At 45.1% G+C, this 20,004-nt stretch overlaps 1 protein-coding gene across 1 annotated transcript; it reads left to right on the top strand.

Annotated features, from left to right (window-relative positions):
• Positions 1-17,791: 17,791 nt before the first annotated feature.
• C7H1orf210 (chromosome 7 C1orf210 homolog) lies at positions 17,792-18,253 on the top strand. Its single transcript, XM_076860294.1, has 2 exons — positions 17,792-17,810; positions 17,931-18,253. The coding sequence occupies exons 1-2, from the start codon at positions 17,792-17,794 to the stop codon at positions 18,251-18,253; spliced, it is 342 nt and encodes a 113-aa protein (XP_076716409.1).
• Positions 18,254-20,004: the final 1,751 nt, after the last annotated feature.

Genomic DNA, 20,004 nt, shown 5'->3' on the forward strand with positions numbered 1-20,004 from the left:
TCTTCTTTGAAGAGAATTTTGTTTCCATGATCCCAGAGAAAGGATCCTTTCCCACTCTGAAGAGCAACAGCCTGAATTAGAAGGGGATTCATTCTAGATTGAAATAAATGGTGTGAACATTCATGGAGGTGCTCTCTGGTGATTTAGGTTGGGAAGGACATAAAAGTCTGGATTCAGAAGTATTTCTCTTGGAGAGGAGTTGCTTTTCCTGAATTGGGAGGAGTAAGAAACACCAGCTTAAAGGTTGAAGCTAGGAGTGGTAGAAAGGCCATTTAATGCATGTTCTCAATTTATATTGACCAGCATGTAGTCCTGCTATATGTCCCTAGCAGGCAACTACTGTCACATGCTGCACTTCTTTTTTTTTAAATTTATTTTGTAGTTGTTGATGGACCTTTATTTTATTCATTTATTTATATGTGGTGCTGAGAATTGAACTTAGTACCTCACACATGCAAGGCAAGTGCTCTATCACTGAGCCACAACCCCAGCCCACATACTGCACTTCTTGTGTGAATTCTTTAATACCTGATATGGTCTGTACAATTCTGCTGATCATGCACTTGGCTGTTGCAGGAAGGTCAGATTGCTATAAAAGTTTCTGAATGCTATTCTGAGATTTAGCCCAGGTCTCATTGTAACACTTCTCAGACCAGTGCAGGGCTACATTTTGAGTAGCACTAGTCTAATGGAGTAAGAGAGAGAGGGTTGTGGGGATAGATGGCTGAAGTCATAGTTGAAGTTTGAATTTGGGGAGAATCCTTGCATTTCTGGATTATTAAAGAGTCCATGGTGGGGCAGGGTAATTGGCAAGGAAGTGAAGATCACAGGAGATGAGGAAGTTCAGTGAAGTTCAAGTTTGGTAGGTGCCTCTATGCAGTTATTCCCCTTTTCCCCTTTACCATGCACAACACACAGATGCAGCCATATAAGACATATGGTGAAGGGACTCTGCACTGGGCATTCCCAACACAGACTTTCCTGACTTATGTACTATCTGCACATTGTCTATGACAATATATAAGACTCTTAAACTCTCTCAAGGTGGAAGTCCATCTTTCCTAGAGAGTGGTTTCTAGCTTTTTTTTTTTTTTTTGAGGTGGTGATGGGAAAGACAGGCCTCCTCTAAAATCATGATGGTGTTAGGGTGGTGGTACTGGCCTTCTTTGCCTGCTATGACCAGTGTGAGTCCCACTTGATTCCAGCGCTTGGAAGGCTCCAAACTATGCTTACTTATGTGGGGATAGAGCTGCTTTTCTCCATGTTGGACTGTTCCCCACCTTTCCTCTGATCTCTGTAACTGTCCTTCCTCAGTGAATGGAGGGTGGGGAGAATGTGGGGGAAAGAGGGAAAAGCAGACCATGCTGGGGAATGGGTAGGAGACTAGGTGGGAGCTCACTATGGAGGGACAAGGATTGACTGGCTAAGGCCCACTGAGTTTGTACTTCTAGTAATGGTGGTCCTAGGAGAAATATCCCTTCCCCTTGTGCCAGACTTAAATAAGGAAGTGCTTAAACTTTCACCCTGACTCTGTATAGGTGTCATGGATATGGCTGATAGTGCCCGGCTCAGCTTCTTCAGTGTTAACAACAGAACACTGGGAGAAGAGGCAATGGCTGGCATGGCCCATGGCCACAGCCACAGGCTCCTGTGAATCTTGTTCTCTTGAACTGAAGGTGCTTTTTAAAAAAATTAAATACACTTTATTTTTAAAATAATTTTAAATTTACAGAAAAATTGAGAAGATAATATATAGAGAGTTCCACGGTATCCCACACCCAGGTTCTCCTGTTATTAACATCTTACCTTATAGTGTGGCAAATTTGCTACAATTAATGAACCAATATTATTATTAACTAATAATTATTATTAATAACTAAAGTCACTTGTTTAGTAGATTTTTTTCAGTTTTTCTCTGCCTCTTTTTTGTTCCAACATCCAATTCATGGATATCATGTTAAATTTAGTTATCATGTCTCCTTAGATTCTTCTTGGCTGTGAGTTTCACAGGATTTCCTTGCTTTGATGACCTGACAGTTTTAAGGAGCACTAGTCAAATATTTTATAGGATGACCTTCTACTGGAATTTTCCTCATGATTAGACTGATGGGAGGAAGAACACAGAGGCAAAGTGCCATTTTCATCCCATAATATGAAAGGCACAGAGTAGCAACCCAGTGTTGATGTTGACCTTGGTCACTTGGCTGAGGTAGTAGTGGTCAGGTTTCTCCACTGTAAAATTACTTTTTTTTTGTCCCTCCTTTTCCATACTGTACTTTTTGGAGAAAGTCACCATATACAACACACATTTAAGGACTGGGATTTATGCTTCCCTCTTTTGAAGGTGAAGTTGCTCCATAAATTATTCATTTTTTCTGAAAGCCAGATTTACCTCTCTTTTCACCCACTTGTTTATTTAGTTTATTATTTATTTATATCACTGCAGGCTCACAGATATTTATTTCATACTTTGGGTTATAATCCAAAGCTAGTTTATTTTGTTGCTCAAATTGTTCCAGTTCTGTTAATTCAGTTGGCTCTTGTGTCCCATTGACGTCCCCTTCCCTACAAATATAGTTTGTTGTTCTTGTTTATTCTTTAGCACTTCCTTACTTCTTGGCATTAATAAGATACTCCAGACTCATCTTGCATATTTCCCATTCTAGTCCTGGGAATCAGCCATCTTTCCAAGGAGCCCTGGTTTCCTTCATTTGAGAATGGTACTAGAAACCACACTCTGGGCTGCTGCTGTGCTCATTGATACTGGAGTGTCATTGTTTCTAGGTTCTCTCAGCTGACAAGTCAAGGAAATACACGTGTGTATACTAATACACATATACACATATCTATAAATATTTCTATGTGTAATTATTTGTATTTATATAAGCTGAACATGAGTTCATAAGGACATCTCCAACTTTAATCCATTACCACATGGATCAGGGACAAGGCTTTTTTTTTATCTGAGAACCTACCTTCTCCCCCACCCCTCCACTAAATACATACAACATTTATGCCTATTGTTTGATTTAACACACACACACACACACACATACACACACACACACACACACATCCATTTTCAGAAATGAATCACATATGGGAACTGGTAGGTATGGCTCAATGGTAGAGTGAGTGCTTACTATGGATGGGCGCCTGGGTTTAATCCCTAGTACAAAGAAAAGAAGGTAAAGAAGAAAGTAAGAACTTACCCATATTTAGAGCTAAATGTATATTATGAAAATGATAAAACATTAGCACATGATTATAAGTGAACTCACTTCAAGTGTAAGGTTTCTAATTTGAAAGCAGAGTTTTCTTCTGGCAAAAAAATAGCCAGGAATACTCTGGAAGAGGTCAATTACTGGTGCTCTATCCCTATCAGAAAATAAAATGTGTTGGACCATAGTTTTCCAAATTGGCCACAACACTCTCACAACCTGGAGCTGCCACGTAAAAGGTCTGACTTCTCTAAAGCTGCCATGCTGTGGGGAAGCTCAAAATAGCTTATGCAGAAAGACCACACTGAAAAAGCCTCCAGGCATGAAGAGAAAGAGAAGCTTGGCCAACTCTAGCCCCTCTCTTGTCCCCTCCAAGTAACTGTTCCACTTTCAGTTACTCTTTGACAATAATGGTCAAATAATACTGGTTCTGAATGAGCCAGAACCACCCAGATGAGACTTTCCAAATTCCTCAAAAAGACAGCAAGGTGTAACTTTTTTTTTTTTTTTGCTTTAAAGGACTAGGTTATGAAACATTTTATTCTATCACAATATTTGCAGAAACATCAAACATATCTAAAATATCAAAATTAAAACCATGTAATGCTGGCACACAAAAGACCAAGAGAATAGAAGAGAAAATCCAGAAATGAAACTAAATACATGCAGGAATTTAGTAAAAAGTAATATGTCAAACCAGTTGGGCTTTTTAACAAATGGTGTTGCAACAACTGGGTAACCATGTGTAAAATAAATAATGTTTAAATAAATAATGTTTACATCGCTTATCAAGACTAACTCCTCAAGTGTTGAAGATTTAACATAACAAAACCCACAAAAGAACTAGAAAATAACAAGAGCACATTGCTTTACAACTTTAGGGTAGGTGGACCTTCCTAAAACTAAAAATTAACAGATCTGAACAGAAACTATTAATCAAATTTAGTTCAAATAAAAAAATCTGAATGGTAAAAACTGGGAGATAAACACACACAAAAAATTTGTAACTCACATTGTAGATTAGAAATCAACTGATTAGAAATCTAAACCACCTAAAATCCAATAGATAAATGGGCAGATTTTGAAAAAGTAGAAGTTGTAATTCTGAAAAGTTTATAGAGAAGTAAATATAGATGACCCTTTAACACATGAAAATATGCTCAACCTCACCTATAGGAAGTGTAATACAAAATGAAATTTCCTAAGTATAATTTTTACTTATCAATTCCAAATCACTCTGTCTTGGCAAGGCATGTTGGTACAACTTCCCAGGAGAGCAATTTGGAAATATCTGTCAAAATGTCAAATATGGACTGGGGTTGTGGCTCAAAGGTAGAGCACTCTCCTAGCATGCATGAGGCACTGGGTTCGATCCTCAGCACCACATAAAAATTAAATAAAGATGTTGTGGCCACCTATAACTAAAAGATAAATATTTAAAAAATTTCAAATATGAGTTCCCTTTGATTTACCGTCCCATTTTTGGGAATTTTTCCTACAGATACCATTGTACAGTAAAAAAATGTCATGGTTACTCACTGTGGCGTTACATGGAATGCCACAGTGAGTAATTGGAATTGATCCATGTGTCAATCAATTGGAGACTGGCTAAATAAACTGTGATGTAGCTATACAAATGAAATATTCTGTGTTTTTAAAATGGTTGAAGAAACTCTCCAAATCTATGTACTGATTTTTAAAGTTCCCTAAGACACACTAATTAGTAAGTGAAAAACAACAATAACAACAAAACAATATGCGGAACAGTGTATATAGTATGTTTTTGTCCCAGAAAGAAAAAAAAATAAGCATATATATTCACTACTTGTATTTGCATAAAGAAAATTGAGAAAGATATACCATAAGGGAATAAAAGTACTTACCTGGGGTGAGAGGAAGGAAGGGGGGGTGGGGTGGGGGAGCAGCGGGGTGGGAGTGAAAATTTTCACCATATATCTTTTATATTTTTTTCAGTTCTTTGACCCATATTACGTAGTTGAGAATAAGATAAAATTAATTTGAAGATAATTCAGCTTTTCACATTTATTTTCTCATTTTGACAAAAGGCAAGAAATGTCCCACTTTACATGAGAAAATTTGGCAGCATGGTTATCAATTGTATTAAATTCTATTCTAGAAGGAGTGCTCAGCTGGAAAGCAAAGCATTATTTTCTTGAACTGTCTTTCATTTTAGGAAAGTAAAGGCCCGTGGTTTTCAAGTGACCCTCAGGTTCCAGAGGGACAGAAAAACCTGATAGCTCAATTTCCACTGGTTTCCCTGAAGAGGTGGCTCAGAATGCAAACTGATGATATCTTCCTCTTACAACATTCATTTTTTTTTTTTTTTTTGTGCAATGTCTTAAACTGATCTTAGGGTTTTAGAACACATGTCAACATTCGTGGGAACATTCTGGGAACTATTGCAGATGCCCAAGAATTTGACTTAATTGTCTATGTAGATGAGGTCCTTAACCTTCTTGTGGAAATGGTGACGCAGTTGAGGTCCATTTGGGTGAAACTGCCATACAAATTATGCACACACACAAAAAAAGCTGGTAAAATTTCTGGTTGGATCAAGAAGCAGTCTGAGGAAAAGACTGAATCTCTATGAGTTGCCTTTTAAAATTGGTATCAAGAGGGCTGAGGATGTAGCTCAGTAGAAGAGTGCCTGCCTACCATAGGGTGAGGCTCTGGGTTCAATCCCCAAAATAAATCAAAATTGCCATCCAGACCATCTGAATCAGTGTCAAATTGGTCCTCTTCTAAGTAACAGAGACTCCTCCCAAGAAAACCTGCCAGACTGAGGTGGATCACCTGAGTGTCCATGCAATTATTTTTCTAAATAAACAACATGAGAGTCCCATCTTTGCTTCTTGGATTTGAGCGAAGCTATTGTGTATAAACAATGTAAAGTCAGTAAGTGAAGTTGAATGCTGCCTTGTTTGTTCAGTGATTTTTAAAGGAGATGGGTAGTTCCAATATGACTTCCCCCCTCCCAAATTACATTCCTGTCTTCTCCTAAAGCATGCCCTTGTGTCTTGCCTTCTAGAATATTTTTAAAAGTATTTGAGCTATTCCTTTGTTATGTGCAACCCCCAATGCTGGTGTCTTTGTATATTCTATCAGGGCCTTCACTCTCCTTGCTGTTGGGCACAATTGCTTTTTTGAAGGACCCAGTAAATATTGCCCAGACAACATTATGAAGTTGACTTTTGGTTAAAATAAGCAACATGTTGATGGGCTTCCTGAGTTCTACCTCTGCGGAAATCAACTTTACCAATAAATCACTTCCCATGTTGATCAGCCAAGAAAGGGAAAATATCTTTTTGTGGGCAGGGAGGCCCACAAAAAGAGATTTTTTTTTTCTTTAAAAAGAAAAAAAGTAATTTCTAAAGCTTTTTTAGATTACTAATTGGTAGCAATGGCATTTTCACTTAACTTCAGCAGTAACCAAAGCCATATTGTCGATTAAGAACAACTTTTGCTACTCTTCCAGGAAATAACTGTGTAGTGAGAGGAAGTTTGTCAGCAAATGCTTTTGGAGCATCAGGCCAAGGCTGTGCCCTGAAGTTAGCAAGGTAGTAAGCGTGTGTCTGTTTTCACTCTGGTCTGAAAAGATACGCCAGGTGTTTGTGACAAGCTGTGATGAGGACTGTAGATTACTTGGAATCCATTGTGTTCTTTTCCTTGTTAGAAAAAGAAGGCTTCTAAAAACAAGCCTTTATTTAAAGGAAGCCCCAGTTAATTCAACAAGGCTCTGAATGAAGTCCCTTTATACAAACTGCTTGACAAAGGCCATTTGGTTCCGAGGAGTCTTGTGGGGCCAGAAGTTGAAATTAACACCCCACACAGGGTTCAGGCAGTTTGAAGCTCAGGACTTACTTAAAGCATAACAAACTTCTATTGACTTTGATCAGGATAAAATTTACCAAGTAATGTAAACAGTCTTATGCTACAGCACCAACAAATCTCCATTCCTTTGGTGAACAGTGATTGAACATTTACAGGTGTGAAGAAAAGGTGAAGCCCACACCTCAGGGTCTCTCAGGCTTCTGAGACAGTTTTCATTATTATCCCTACTTCTCAGATGAAGAAACCGATGCATCCTCAGATTAGTTAAGAGGTAGAGCTCAACTTTGACTCCAGGTAGTTCAAGCCATAGCCAGAGAGCTCGGCTGAGTACCAGGCTCATTACACCGTACTACCCAGGTAAGAAGCAGGTTGAAAGTTACTGTCAGCAACTACAGGAAGGCTGTTAGCTTCTGTATACACCACCTCCCCAAAAATGATCTAAGAAAACCCACCTCTATGTACTCAGGCAGCATTAGAGAGTTTATTCTGGAAAAAAAAAAACATGAGTTTAGTGCTGTACTGGGTTCTGATGGAACAGGGCCTTGTAAAAGGCACCCGCAGATCAGGAGAGATGGGTTGGCATGAATTTTAAGGGCATCTCGCCTTTAAGTTACACCAGGTCACTCTGAAATTCTAGAACCAATTGCACACTCAGTGTCTGAGGACACAAGTGACTCATTGTCTTTCTGCCTCCAACAACAGCAAGCCTACTTAGCCTACAAAGCACATGTTATGAGAGAAATCTGTCTCCATGGCCACAGTCGCACACATTCCTTACAGGACCTGCACATGCGGATTGCCTTTTGGTTGTTCAGTATTCCTGGCACTCCACTAGCACTCACCATCATGGCCCAGGGGTGACAGGGAAAGGTTTGAAGGTAGCACCCTCACTCCACCCTTTTCTTACCCCCTTTTTCCTGACTGTATAGTGGTGCTCTAGAGTTCAGCCCTTGCCCCCACCCTGAGGAGGGGATACTTGTTCTGACGGGGGAACTGGAGTGTGAGCTATTGCAACCACGTGCAGGTGTGGGCCTCTCACCCCCCACGGGGAGATGGTCTCCTTCCAGGCTTAAGTGGTGCTTGCCACCAGGGCACTTCTGCATGAGAACTGCTCCAACACCCCTGGGGTCTCTGGTGGACACCAAATTCCTAGTCCTCTCCCTTTCCCAACAGGGCTGCCATGAAAAAGCAGGAATGTAGTGGGGATGACTGACTATTCCTACCGCAGAGAGCCCAGGAGGCAGGGCTGGGAGGGGACACCAGAGTGGGCAGCTCTGCCCAGCTGATCTACTGCCTCTGGCCACTTGCATGGACCTGGTGTCCCTAAGGAAAGGAGGTCCCAGGCCTGCTCAGCTCTGTTCCCCTAGGTCTGGCTACCCCAGAGATTGTCAACCATGGGGTTGCTATATCGCTACCCTGTGCATGGGTGATGTTTAATTATTTTTATACATCAGATGTGGTAAGGGAAAGCTGGTGACTTGGGGAAAAGTTGCCCATGAGCTTGGATATTGGATCCGATGTGGCAACTGTATGAGGTAATTTTATTGAGTTTCAGGGTGGTGTGTTTGGAGGTGTAGGAGGCTTGGTGTAAGCTCATCTTCAGGGCCTCACAGAACATTGTGGCTCTAGATGGGCTCATTCGTCTTGAAGAAGTGAGGAAGCCCTAGAAGTTGAAGTCTTGAAACATTGCCCTAGTCTCAGGTCTCCTGGGAGGCTCCACTGAGGACATACCCTTTTGAGCTTATCTCACAAACTAACTTAGTGATGATTGGATTGGAGGGCTGGTTTCCATCAAACTTCAAGCCTAGTTGTTAAGAGTCTTCAGGGAGGCTCTGAATACTGGGATATGTCCAGGAGGCAGATCAGAAAAAAGGCCAGCCTCCTTGGATGGTGAAGGTTGAAAGGAGGCCAGGTGTGGTGGTGTACACCTGTAATCCCAGAGACTTAGGAGGCTGAGGCAGCAGGACTGTGAGTTCAAAGCCATCCTCAGCAATTTAGCAAGGCCCCTAAGCAGCTTAGCAAGACACTGTCTCTAAATAAAATATAAAAAGAGACTGGGGATGTGGCTCAGTGGTTAAACACCTCTGGGTTCAATCCCCGGTATCAAAGGAAAAACAGTTGAAAGGAGGAGGCAGAGTTCTGTGTCCTCCTAAACATGCTTCTAAGTGCCAGGGAGGGGCTGACTCCTTTCTGAGAGGCAGGAAGAGATTGGAAGCATGGGAAATGGGTGGCTTCCCTCCAGAGGCTTGCAAAGAAAGCAGCATAGACATAAATACCTTAGAACAGAGGACCTTGCACACGGAGTGGACAGGGTTAGTACCAGTTCTGAACCTGAAGCAAGCAAGTGAACGCCTTGGAATTCTAACGATGAATTTATCCAACAATTTATATTGAGCATCTGGTGGAGCCAGGCCTGTTTACATATTCCTGACTGCGGGTGCACACGCATTTCCTGCTTTCGTGGCTTTTCGGAGGGGCTCTGCAACTACCCCAAACCTAAGACCCCTGGGTGAGAAGTTCTGTCTGCCTCAGGGAGGAGTTGGGTCTGATGGAGAAGGTGACTGGTGGGTGTTGGGGTGGGGGAATTAGGGCTCCTCAGGCTTTTGCTTGCTCAGCATCTGTTCCCTGTTCAGCTAGCAGAATCCTGTGTTTTCTTTGGGGGACATAAAATCACATCATTGAAGGGAAGAGATTCTTATCTGTCACTCCAAATGACTGAGGAATTGAACACCTGATAGAAAATTTTACTCATCAGAGTGGAGACCCAGCTGCTGCAAAGGGGCTGTACTTGGAGTCAGAAGCCTGGGTTTGAACTCTCGCTCTGTTATTTATTAATAGAGTTTTTAGAATGTTTTCCTTAGACCTCTGATTCAGAAGGTTAGCCACATGCCTCAGATAAGAGTAACCCAACATTGGTCTGCCAGCCCCACCCCAAGACCACACCACGGTTCATTTCTTAGGACTTGTCCTTATCAAGAATTGCATCCCCAGCTGGGCGGTGGCACATGCCTGTAATCTCAGCGACTTGGGAGGCTAAGACAGAAGGATAGCAAGCTCCAAGTGTAGAGAGCCATCCATGGACTATGCGTGGACAGGTCGGCATGGAAGCTGATTGAATAGGAAAATCTGGTATTTGGGAACTCCCGATGGCAATCAATCCTACTGATTAAGACCAGATACATGTGAATTTCTATTCAGCTCTGCCAGGTCCCACATAGCACCAGAGATGGGGTGACCTACTGTAGCCACACAGCTTCTCAGAGATTGGTGTAGCCTGCCAAGATGCCAATCAGCCTGTTGACTGCAAGACAGCATGAAGCAAGACTCCACCCCTGAAACCTTATCCCTGCCTTTGATGTACCCCCTTAAATAAAACCACCAGAGCCATTTTCTAATTGTTCAGCTCCAGCTCATGTGTGGGCTGGACCTATCGGGTGCTCTGCATTTAAAACTATTTTTCTGATTTTGTCTTTTATTTCTTCACTAAATATTTCAGACTTCATTTTCTCAGTGGCTTGTCCCCTTCTGCATAGGAAAAATCACCCTGGCGAGGCACTGGCTGCCTCGAGATACTCCCGGACAGCCTCCGCAATTTAGTGAGACTCTGTCTCAAAAAAAAAAAAAAAAATTAATTAATAATAAATAAAAAAGGGCTAGAGATGTAGCTCAATGGTAAAGTGTATCTGGAGTTAAACCCCCCAGTACCATGGGAAGAAAAAAAAAGAACTGCATTTCCTGGGTGACTTTAGTTTCCACCTGCCACCATCTGCCCCCTCACCCCATCTTTTTCACTTGCCCTCTCTAGTACACTAACAGTCTCCCTAAAATTCATGGATCCTGGGGCTGGGGTTGTGGCTCAGTGGTAGTGTGCTTGCCTTGCATGCATGAGGCACTGGGTTCGATCCTCAGCACCACATACAAAAAAATAAAGACAATAAAGTCCATCAACAACTAAAAATAAATAAATAAATAAATAAATTCATGGATCCTGCCACCCTTGCTCTGTGATAATGAACTGAATCCTCACCTTCTCTTCTCTCAGCCAATCTCAGTGCCTCCTCCCTACTTTTCAAATCTCAGCTGGGGACATCACATCCTCTTTACTCTGGAAAAACAGAAGCCACTAGAAGAAAACTTCCTCAGGTTCTCCCCACAGACCTGCTGTATTTTACCTGTACAGGCCGCCTTCCCCTGGTGACTCAGAGGGACTCTGTTGCACCCGTCCAAGGCCAACCCTGTGCACCTGACCCCACCCTTCTGATTTCTCAAGGACTGTCTTGCACTGTCCCTTCCCTCTCTCCTCTGCATCATCAAGTTCCTGTCTTTCCTGGATTCTGATCAGCATACTGTTTGTTCTAATAGCTCTTAGCCTTAAAAAAAAAAAAAAAAAAGAAAAGAAAAAACAAACCAACAAAAACCAAACTCCTCCTTTGATCCGCACCTCTCTCCAGTGTCTGCCCCATTTCTCTGCTCCCTTTATAGCAGAATTCCTTGGAAGAGCGGTCTCTGCTTCCTCCAATTCCTCTGCTTGTGTTCTCAAGCTCTCCTCCAGCCAGGATTTGTCTTCAATACACTAGCGAAACTGCTCTTGTCAAGGTCACCATGACTTTCACTTTGCCAATTTAAAGGTTGATTCTCAGTCCGCATGTTAATTGACCTATCGGCAGCATTGACATCGATAACCAATCCCTTGCCCTTGCAGTGCTTGCTTCTCTGGACTGGACGCCTCTTACTGTACCGGCCATTCCCTAGGCTTCTTTCCCCACCTTGACCTCTCTTCCTGGCCTATTCCAGAGCGCCTCTCTCTCCTCTCCACCTCTCTCCTCACCCAGATGCCTGACTTGAAAAATCATGTACATTTTGCTGGTTCTCTTACTCGAGAGGGTGGTGTATCCAGGCTAGTTCATGCTACACCTGCTTGGTGTGCTACTGGGATGTCTCTCAGGTTCTGCTTTCCCTCCAGATCCTGTCCCTGCTTTAGTAAACCACAGTTCCAGTCTTTCAGTTGTTCAGCCCAAAATTCTTGTTTTTGTTTTTTTTCTTTCTTTCTAACTCCAATCCACATCCAATCAATGAGTCTTATCAGCTTCACCTTTAAATATATCTGCGACCTGAGGATTTCTCCCACAGCCAGGCCCCTTGTCTTCCGATCCCTGGATGACTGCACCAGCTCTCTAGCTTGGCTCTCTGCTCTATCCTGGCCTGCTGGAGGCAAACCAGCAGTGAATGAGGTCCATGGGGGACGAGAACTCTCCCCCAGCCACCTTCCTGCACTCCACTCCCAGGCTCCTTTCTGTCCACTTGAACCAGCCAGTCACGCTCCCGCCTCTTAGTGTCTTCCTGTGTGTTCTCTCTGCCCGGAATGCTCTTTCTCCAGACTTTGGTGTAGTTGCTATCTTACTCTTATCTAGATCCCGGTTCAAAGGTTCCCTCTTAAATGAGTCCCCTCTTTAGATGATCTTAAGTGAGATCATCTAAAGTAGCAATCTCTTCTCATGTTCACATGAAGCTATTTTCTTCATAACACTCACCACCATCTGAAATAGTCTTATTTGTTTCTTTAATTGTGTACTGTCCATCTTCTCCATTAGAATAAAAGCTTTACAATGACACTAACTCTAATCCTAGTAGCTTGCTCAGAGCGGACCACATGGTTGCCAGGGCTGTCATGGAAGCTGCTCACTGCATCAGAGCTCCTGGCTGAAGAGCCAGCAGAAGTTGATATCCAGCCTTCTCTCTGTTCTCCAGGTTACGGGGGCATCCAGCAGATTGCCTTCTGCTGTTTTACAATGTGAGCAGGATGGACAGGATGTGGATCTCTCATGGGCATTCAAGAAATTTTCTTTCACTTATGGATTGACAGGTGGATGTGTGGACCTTTTGCTTATTTTCTTCTTCTCCAGGACTTCAGGCCAATTGCCTTCTCACAGCCTCATTTTCTGCACCTGTTAAAGGGATAATTAACATCTATCTCATAGCCTGGTTATGAGGATCGATGAGACAGTCCATTAAATAGTCACAATGTGATTGCATCGATGTGTCATATCCAGAATGGGCAAATCCATAGAGACTGACAGCAGATTAGTAGTTGCTAGAAGCTGGAGGAGGGGGAAGGGGATGCTTTTGGTGTGAAGAGAGTGCTTTAGAGATAGAGCTATGGTTGCCCAGTGCCACCAACATACTGCTATAAATGTTATGTTTTACAAAGTGTGAATTTTATAGTATGTGAATTAGGGCATGTTATATCTCTTTTTTGAACAATGCAATGGCAGGGGCATGCAGGTGTTCTGTGGATATCTGTTGAATCCTATGATTTCTTTTTTTCCAGTACTGAACCCAGGGTCACTTTATTACTGGAGCTACACTCCCAGACCTTTTTATTTTTCATTTTGAGACAGGGTCTTGCTGGTTCCCCAGGCTTGTCTTGAACTTGAGACCCTCCTTTCTCAGCCTCCAGAGTTGTAAGGATTATATGTGGGTGCCACCAGGCCCTTCTGAATCCTATGATTTCTTTGTTTCAAAAATAAAGTAAACCCCCACCTTTCTTGGCGCCTCTTGCCCCATTTGGGTTAATATTGACTTTCCTCTCATTCATTTCATAAGTATTTATTGTTGCCATTTTGGAGTTGGTGATATGATGAGAATTAAGATAGACACAGACCCCACATCCAAAGATCGCAGGCTTGTGGGAGAAAGTAAAAAGAAAATCACCACACTAGGTGGTTGGTGGTCAGGGTTGTAAGGAGAAGGGCTGAGGTCTGCTGGCATGGGGCATGGCATGGGGCACGGAGGAGGGTCACCCAGACAAGGGAATGTCTGGGAAGTCTTCTAGATAAATGAGGCTTGGTAGCTGGAACCAGCAAGGTAAGGAGGCCTGCTCAGGATAATTTAGCAGTTAGAAGATGCAGATGTTGGGGAGGGGTCGGAGGTGCCATTGGAGTAGGGAGGGGCCCAGGAAAAGAGCAGAACACACAAATCCAGGGAGGGGAAGGTGGGAAGGCATTGCAGGTGTAAGCCAGATCAGGGAGAAGATGGAAGGGGCTCCTGGCAGTGAGTTGAGACTCCATCCGGAGACATTCCAGGCCTCTGCTCTCCAGCACGGTTGTCCCTGTTGAACATGACTCACAAGACTGTGAGATCTTGGTGAGGAAAGGTGAGCCATTACCAGGCTTGCCAGAATGGACTTGTCTTGGGACAAGCTGATGCAGCCCCCACCAGCAAGGACCAGTAGTGGTTGGGAAAATGCCAGAGTACTTTATTATGAAAATCTAAGGAAGGCAGCCTGGTTGTTCACACCAGACCCATACTGGCTAAGATGAGAGGGCTGGGATCACACCCCATGGCCAGACAAGGCTTCGGGACAGGGAGGCTGTCATGATGGAGAAGCAACCTGTAAGTAGGATACGGCGGCACTCAAGGGTTTAACAGAGCTCAAGAAGGTAAAAACACACTTTGGTTCTTGTGGCCTGTAGCTCATTTCTGATCTAATTTCCCCATCTGGCCTCCCTTTCATCCCCAGCCCTGTGTAGTTAAAGTGAGGGCATCTCAGAGTTTTTTTCTTAACGCGGCCTTTGCAACCATCCTCCGCAGTCCTTGCTCCAGCTGTGTCCTGCTCCTGTCTGACCCAGTGGATCCTGGCCCATTGTGCCTGAGCCCAGGTAATCCATCTTCCCCAAGAGCCTGCCCCATCCCAGGCCCTGTGCTGGGTGTTGGGAACCTAGGGACTCCCCAGAGACTGCCTCCCACCCTGGGAGAGCTCCCATGCCAATCGGGAAGCAGCACAAAGAGAAGTACAAGCTGGTGGGAGAAATGCTGTGATACAGAGGGTGCTCCGGGCACGCCACAGGCGGCCTTACTAGGCTCAAGGGCTCAGGGAAGGTGACTCCTGAACTGGATCTTGAAGGACAAGGAGGCACCAGGCCCAGGGATGAGGTGCAAGGCAAGAAGGAGCACCCCTGGAGAGGCCCAGAATTGGTTGGTGGGGTCACAGGGAACCTTGAGATCCAGATGAAGGCCCAAGTCGGGTAAACACACACACACACACACACACACACACACACACACACACTTGCAGGAAATTTTAGAGTGTCTGGTCCATCTCGCTTTGCCTGGAAAGGTCACTCTCCCCCTCGCACTGCAGTTCCCGCCCACCTCCTTCTCAGACCTGCAAAGCTCCCTTCAATTCTGGACTTTGTACCCATCACAGGAAATTTACTTGTTTATCAGGGCCACGAGTCTGAGTAGCTGCCTGCTGAGGTCTGCTTCTATTAGGGCCTTCTGGACCCTCCTCCGGATTCCAGCTGTACACCCACCTCCCAATATTGGGGATGAGGGTGAGCCTGCCCCCCTGAAAACTTGGGAAGATGTAGGATGAGTCTACCCTGCGGGAGGCACTGCTAACCGCCCTGCTCTGCCCTGGCCTCCCCTACCCTCCCCTTCCTTCTCCTGCTGCTTCCGCCCCACCCACCGCCTCCCCAGGTGAGTCAAGTGGTAACTCTGTCCCGCCCACCTGTCCAAGTTCTGCCGGCCTAGCCGGAAGCCACCTCCACGGACTGTGCCCAGTTCCTGAAGGTGGGAGCAGGGCGGGGGGACATTGGGGGGCATGGGCGAGGGTGCACAGACTCTCTGTAGATTCCCAGGGGCTCCTGAGAGCAACAAGGAAACTACAGATCAGGGTGGGGGTGTGTCTGTGCAGATCAGAGGGGTGTGTGATTATCTGACCTGAGGGGGCAGGGCGTGTGTGTGTGTGTGTGTGTGTGTGTGTGTGTGTGTGTGTCTGTGTCTGTCTGTCTGTTCGTCCGTCCGTCCTTGGGAAGGATTCATAGAAACAGGCAGAGAGGAGAGGAATTGGAGTAAAATCTTAGGAAAGTCAAATTGAATTCAAATCATTTCACTATAACAAACTCTTATCTGGGGGGACTTAGTGCCTGGGGAGAGATACGCAGCAGGCAGCCAAGAAATGCTTGCTAATGAATGAATGAACTGTGTACCTCGCCTTTCTGATGCATCCTTCCCCCCTCCCCCATAAGTTCACTCTCTCTTTCCTTCCCTGCCCCCAGCCCCTATTCCCCATTCATTTCATTAACTTGCTGAGCCGCCAAAGGCCAGCTCTGCCCGCATGCACCTTGACGCTGATCAGCCAGCCAAGTCCTTGTTCCCAGAGAGCTGCTTGGCTGGAAATAGCCGGTTCTAACTTGTGACTGCCTGAGCAGGACTTTACTGGGGCCACTTTGGGGGAATCCTTGGAAAACCTCAGGGGCAGGATGTTCTGATTTGGCCTTGAGGGATGGAGATTCAAAAAACTGTGGAGAGGGTGGCTAGAGGTAGAGGGTGGGTGGGTGAGTGAGTAGGGGTGGGTGTGTGTCTGAGTGTGGATAGGGACCTGTGGCAAAGAGGTAGGAGAGTTTGTTTGCCCTGAGGGCCCCACGCTGGATTGATTGTGAGGCCTGGGAATAGGTGCTGGCCATCAGCCGGCAGCCCTAAGAGGCTTGGAAAGCTTTTGAAGGGCTTTTAAGTAGGTGATAGGGTCAGTGTTGGCTCTGTGGAGTGGACTAGAGGCAGGGAAAGATCATTTAGGAGGTCGTGGCGGAAAGATCATGGCAAAGGTGCAAGGAAAAGGTGGCTTGGGTACAGCAGTGGCTGTCAGGGGAGGGCAGGAACAGGTCACCCGAGACATTTAGAGGAAGAACTGATGGGGCTTGATGGCAGTTTGGATGTGAGGGGTGAGGGTGTCACTAGGTTATCTGTATTAAAGAATAGGACAGAATACTTCCCTACACCAAGTGCTTCCTTATAGGTACTTCCCTAGCCTGGCTACTCTGTCCAGGGACTCCTCTGATTCAGGTGCTCCACCTGCAGATGCTGCCCAGCCCAGGTACTTCCTGGGCTGTCTCTCCCCAGGTACTTCCCAACTTTGGAGTTCTTCCTCGAGCTCTGCTGCAGGTCCAGGTGTGCCTCCCCACATGCCTTTGATTCAGGTGCTCCTCCAGCTATTCCCCTCACCTGGGTGCTCCTCTGGCAGGTTCCCTGCCCAGGTGGCCCTCATCTGTAATCTTTCCTGACTCAGGAGGTCCTTGCTGGAGTAGTCTCTGGCATAATCCTCCTTCTGGGGGCAGTGTGGGCCTTCTGTGGGTGGAGATGAGTACCAGGGTTTGCCGGAAAGCTTGAGGGCAGAGATGTGGCAGCAGTGGTTCGGGGAGCAGAGGTTCAGGGCTGCCCTGGCTGTGTCTGGAGCCCCTAACCTGGGTAGGGTAAGGGGGCATTGGCCTTTTCATGTGGTCTGCCTTGTGTCCAGGTAGCTCCAAACAACTGCTCTTGTCCAACCTTTGGGAGCCATGAACAGCTTCTGCCTCCATGTTCCATCCTTAGCCAAACAGCATAGCAGACTGGGCTGTGGTGTCAGAGATCTGGGTTCAAATTCTAGGACTTTGATTGAGTTAGTTTTTGGACCTCGGCATCCTCTTCTGTAAGATGGAGATGATGTTCATACCCTTAGGAACGTACAGCCAGTTTCTGCATACTCGGCTTGTTTCTTCTGTGGACAGTGATGTGGTGAGTTGTCCAGGCCCCAGCATTTGTGCCATGCCCTAACACGACTGTGTGACCTGGAATATATGCTCTCTGTCTATCCTTGACACCCACACCTCTTTGTATTTTCCAGGACAGAGGCATAGGCCTCTGGCAGAGGTTGAGGCTCACTGATGTCATCAGGCCCTTCCATGAATGGGACAAACCAAAGTGAGTGACAGTGCACGGTGGATGAGGAGAGGGTGGGTTCTCTTAGCTGCTGAGATTGGGGGAGGACCCTGCCCACCCTCCTTTCAGTTTCCCACCCATAATGCTTCTCTTTCTCTGCAGCCCATGTGGAGCCCTCGAAGCTCCCCGCAGTAATATCCACGACCCCTGGACTGGGCACTGGGGGCCGGGCGTGGCCTGTGCTGGTAGGGGTTGTTCTGGGGGCTGTGGTCTTCTCTGTGCTCCTTGCACTTGCTGCCAAATTCCATGTCTGCCGCCGCTACTATGCCAGCTACCGACACCGCCCACTGCCCAGAACAGGAAATGGGAACCGCCCAGAGGTGGGTGAAGATGATGATGATGATGGTTTCATTGAGGACAATTACATTCAGCCTGGGGCCGGTGAGCTGGAGACGGAGGGGAGCAGGGACCGCTTCTCCCTCTGAGCCCTGATCTTTGGATCCTCTCTTCCCTCCATGCCTGGCAGTTTTAAGGACAGCCGATGCTAAATAGGAGCCTCAAGCCTCAGGGACAGAGGGGACAATGACTTACATGTTGACCAAGAGTAGCGCAATTCTCTCCTTCCTGACACTAGCCACCAAGTGACAATGACCTTCTCTTGCTCAATAACTCTAAATGACTCCCTGCTGTACCTGGAAAAAACCTAACAACCCTATGAGTATGGAGAAAGGGCCCTCTGTGACCGGCCTCCGTGGACCTCTTGTTTCCTCTTTTGCCTTCCCCTATTTTACTCCCTTCTTAATTAGATGAAATTTTTGCTCAGTTTGTTCCTCAGCCTGGGCTGCCATACCCTTCTCTAAGTCCCCTCTGATAGTGCTGAAAATTCTAGCCCACAGGCCCTCTGTGGCCTGCTTGCCTACCTGCCAGCATTTCGGATGTGCCCAGATGGTGCATTTGAGCAGGTGAAATCAGTGCCAAGTTTCCTAATGAATATATTTCTTATCAATAAAGTGGGTGATCTGGTTGTAATATATTGTTTTTCACAGGAATTAATAAATCTATTTTCATTTTGGATAAACATAAAAAGTCATCATTCATTTATATTTTACCTGAAAGATACATATCATTCACAGCTGGAAGACACTGCTTCGAGGTCCCCTGCACCAGGATACCCTCCATGAGCACCTCCCTCAATCACACCCTGAGAATTTCTCCATGTTGCCCCGGCCATGTTTTATTTTAATCTCTATGACAACTGATATCACCCTTCACCATGCCTTTCCCCACAGCTAGACTGTGAGTTCTCTGTCTGCAGGTTGTATCTTATTCTCTAGTCTTGTTACTGGAGTCCTAGGCCAGAGACCTAGCTGGGGAGGTCTCAACAAATCAGATCCTGCCACGTACCCCAAAAACCAAATAGAAAGGTAATGGTGAAAAGCAGGAACGTCATCTTAATCAATATAGCCATATTGGGAAGGCAAAGTGAGAACAAGCATCTCAGCTCTGTCTTTGAGGGTCTGACAATGATTTTGAAGTTTTACAAGAAGACAAATGAGGGTAAGGCTTGGACATTTTCATGGCTGGAGGGTTTGCACAGCTGGCAAAGCAGTGATCTTGGTCAGGTGTGGTCTGTTCCATCATATGTCAGGATTAGTCAATTAGAAAAGTTATTACTGCCTGGGGAGGGGGTGGTTTCCTCTATCATAAGATGTTTATCGATAAGATCTGTTGTTTCTGGAATCTAAGGTGCCTCAGAGCAAAGGAGACAGAAGTAAAATGGAGGCAGAGATGCCAAGTTTTTAATCCTGTTTTTAATTAACCATTGGACATTTGCAGGCAAAAGTGAAGCCTCTCAAGTCCTTGTTTCAGTTTTAGATTCTCTCATGACATGGATGCTAACTAGATACCACGGGTTCTGAATCCTTGGATCCAACCAACCATAGGTTGAAACTATTTGGGAAAAAATTGTAGAAATATCCAAAAAGTAAAATGTGGATTTGCCATTTAACAAGTATTATGATGAGTCCATGGGGATGAGCTGATGTGCAGGCATTGTATTAGGTACTGTAGGTAGTCTAGGGATGATTTAAATTATGAAGTAGGATGTGCATAGGTTATATGCAAACATGATGCTGTTTTTTTTAAAATTTTTTTAATATTTATTTTTTAGTCTCGGCGTACACAACATCTTTGTTTGTATGTGGTGCTGAGGATCGAACCCGGGCCGCACGCATGC

This window comes from Callospermophilus lateralis, chromosome 7 (genome assembly GCF_048772815.1).
Source record: "Callospermophilus lateralis isolate mCalLat2 chromosome 7, mCalLat2.hap1, whole genome shotgun sequence".
NCBI classification, from domain to species: Eukaryota; Metazoa; Chordata; class Mammalia; order Rodentia; family Sciuridae; genus Callospermophilus; species Callospermophilus lateralis.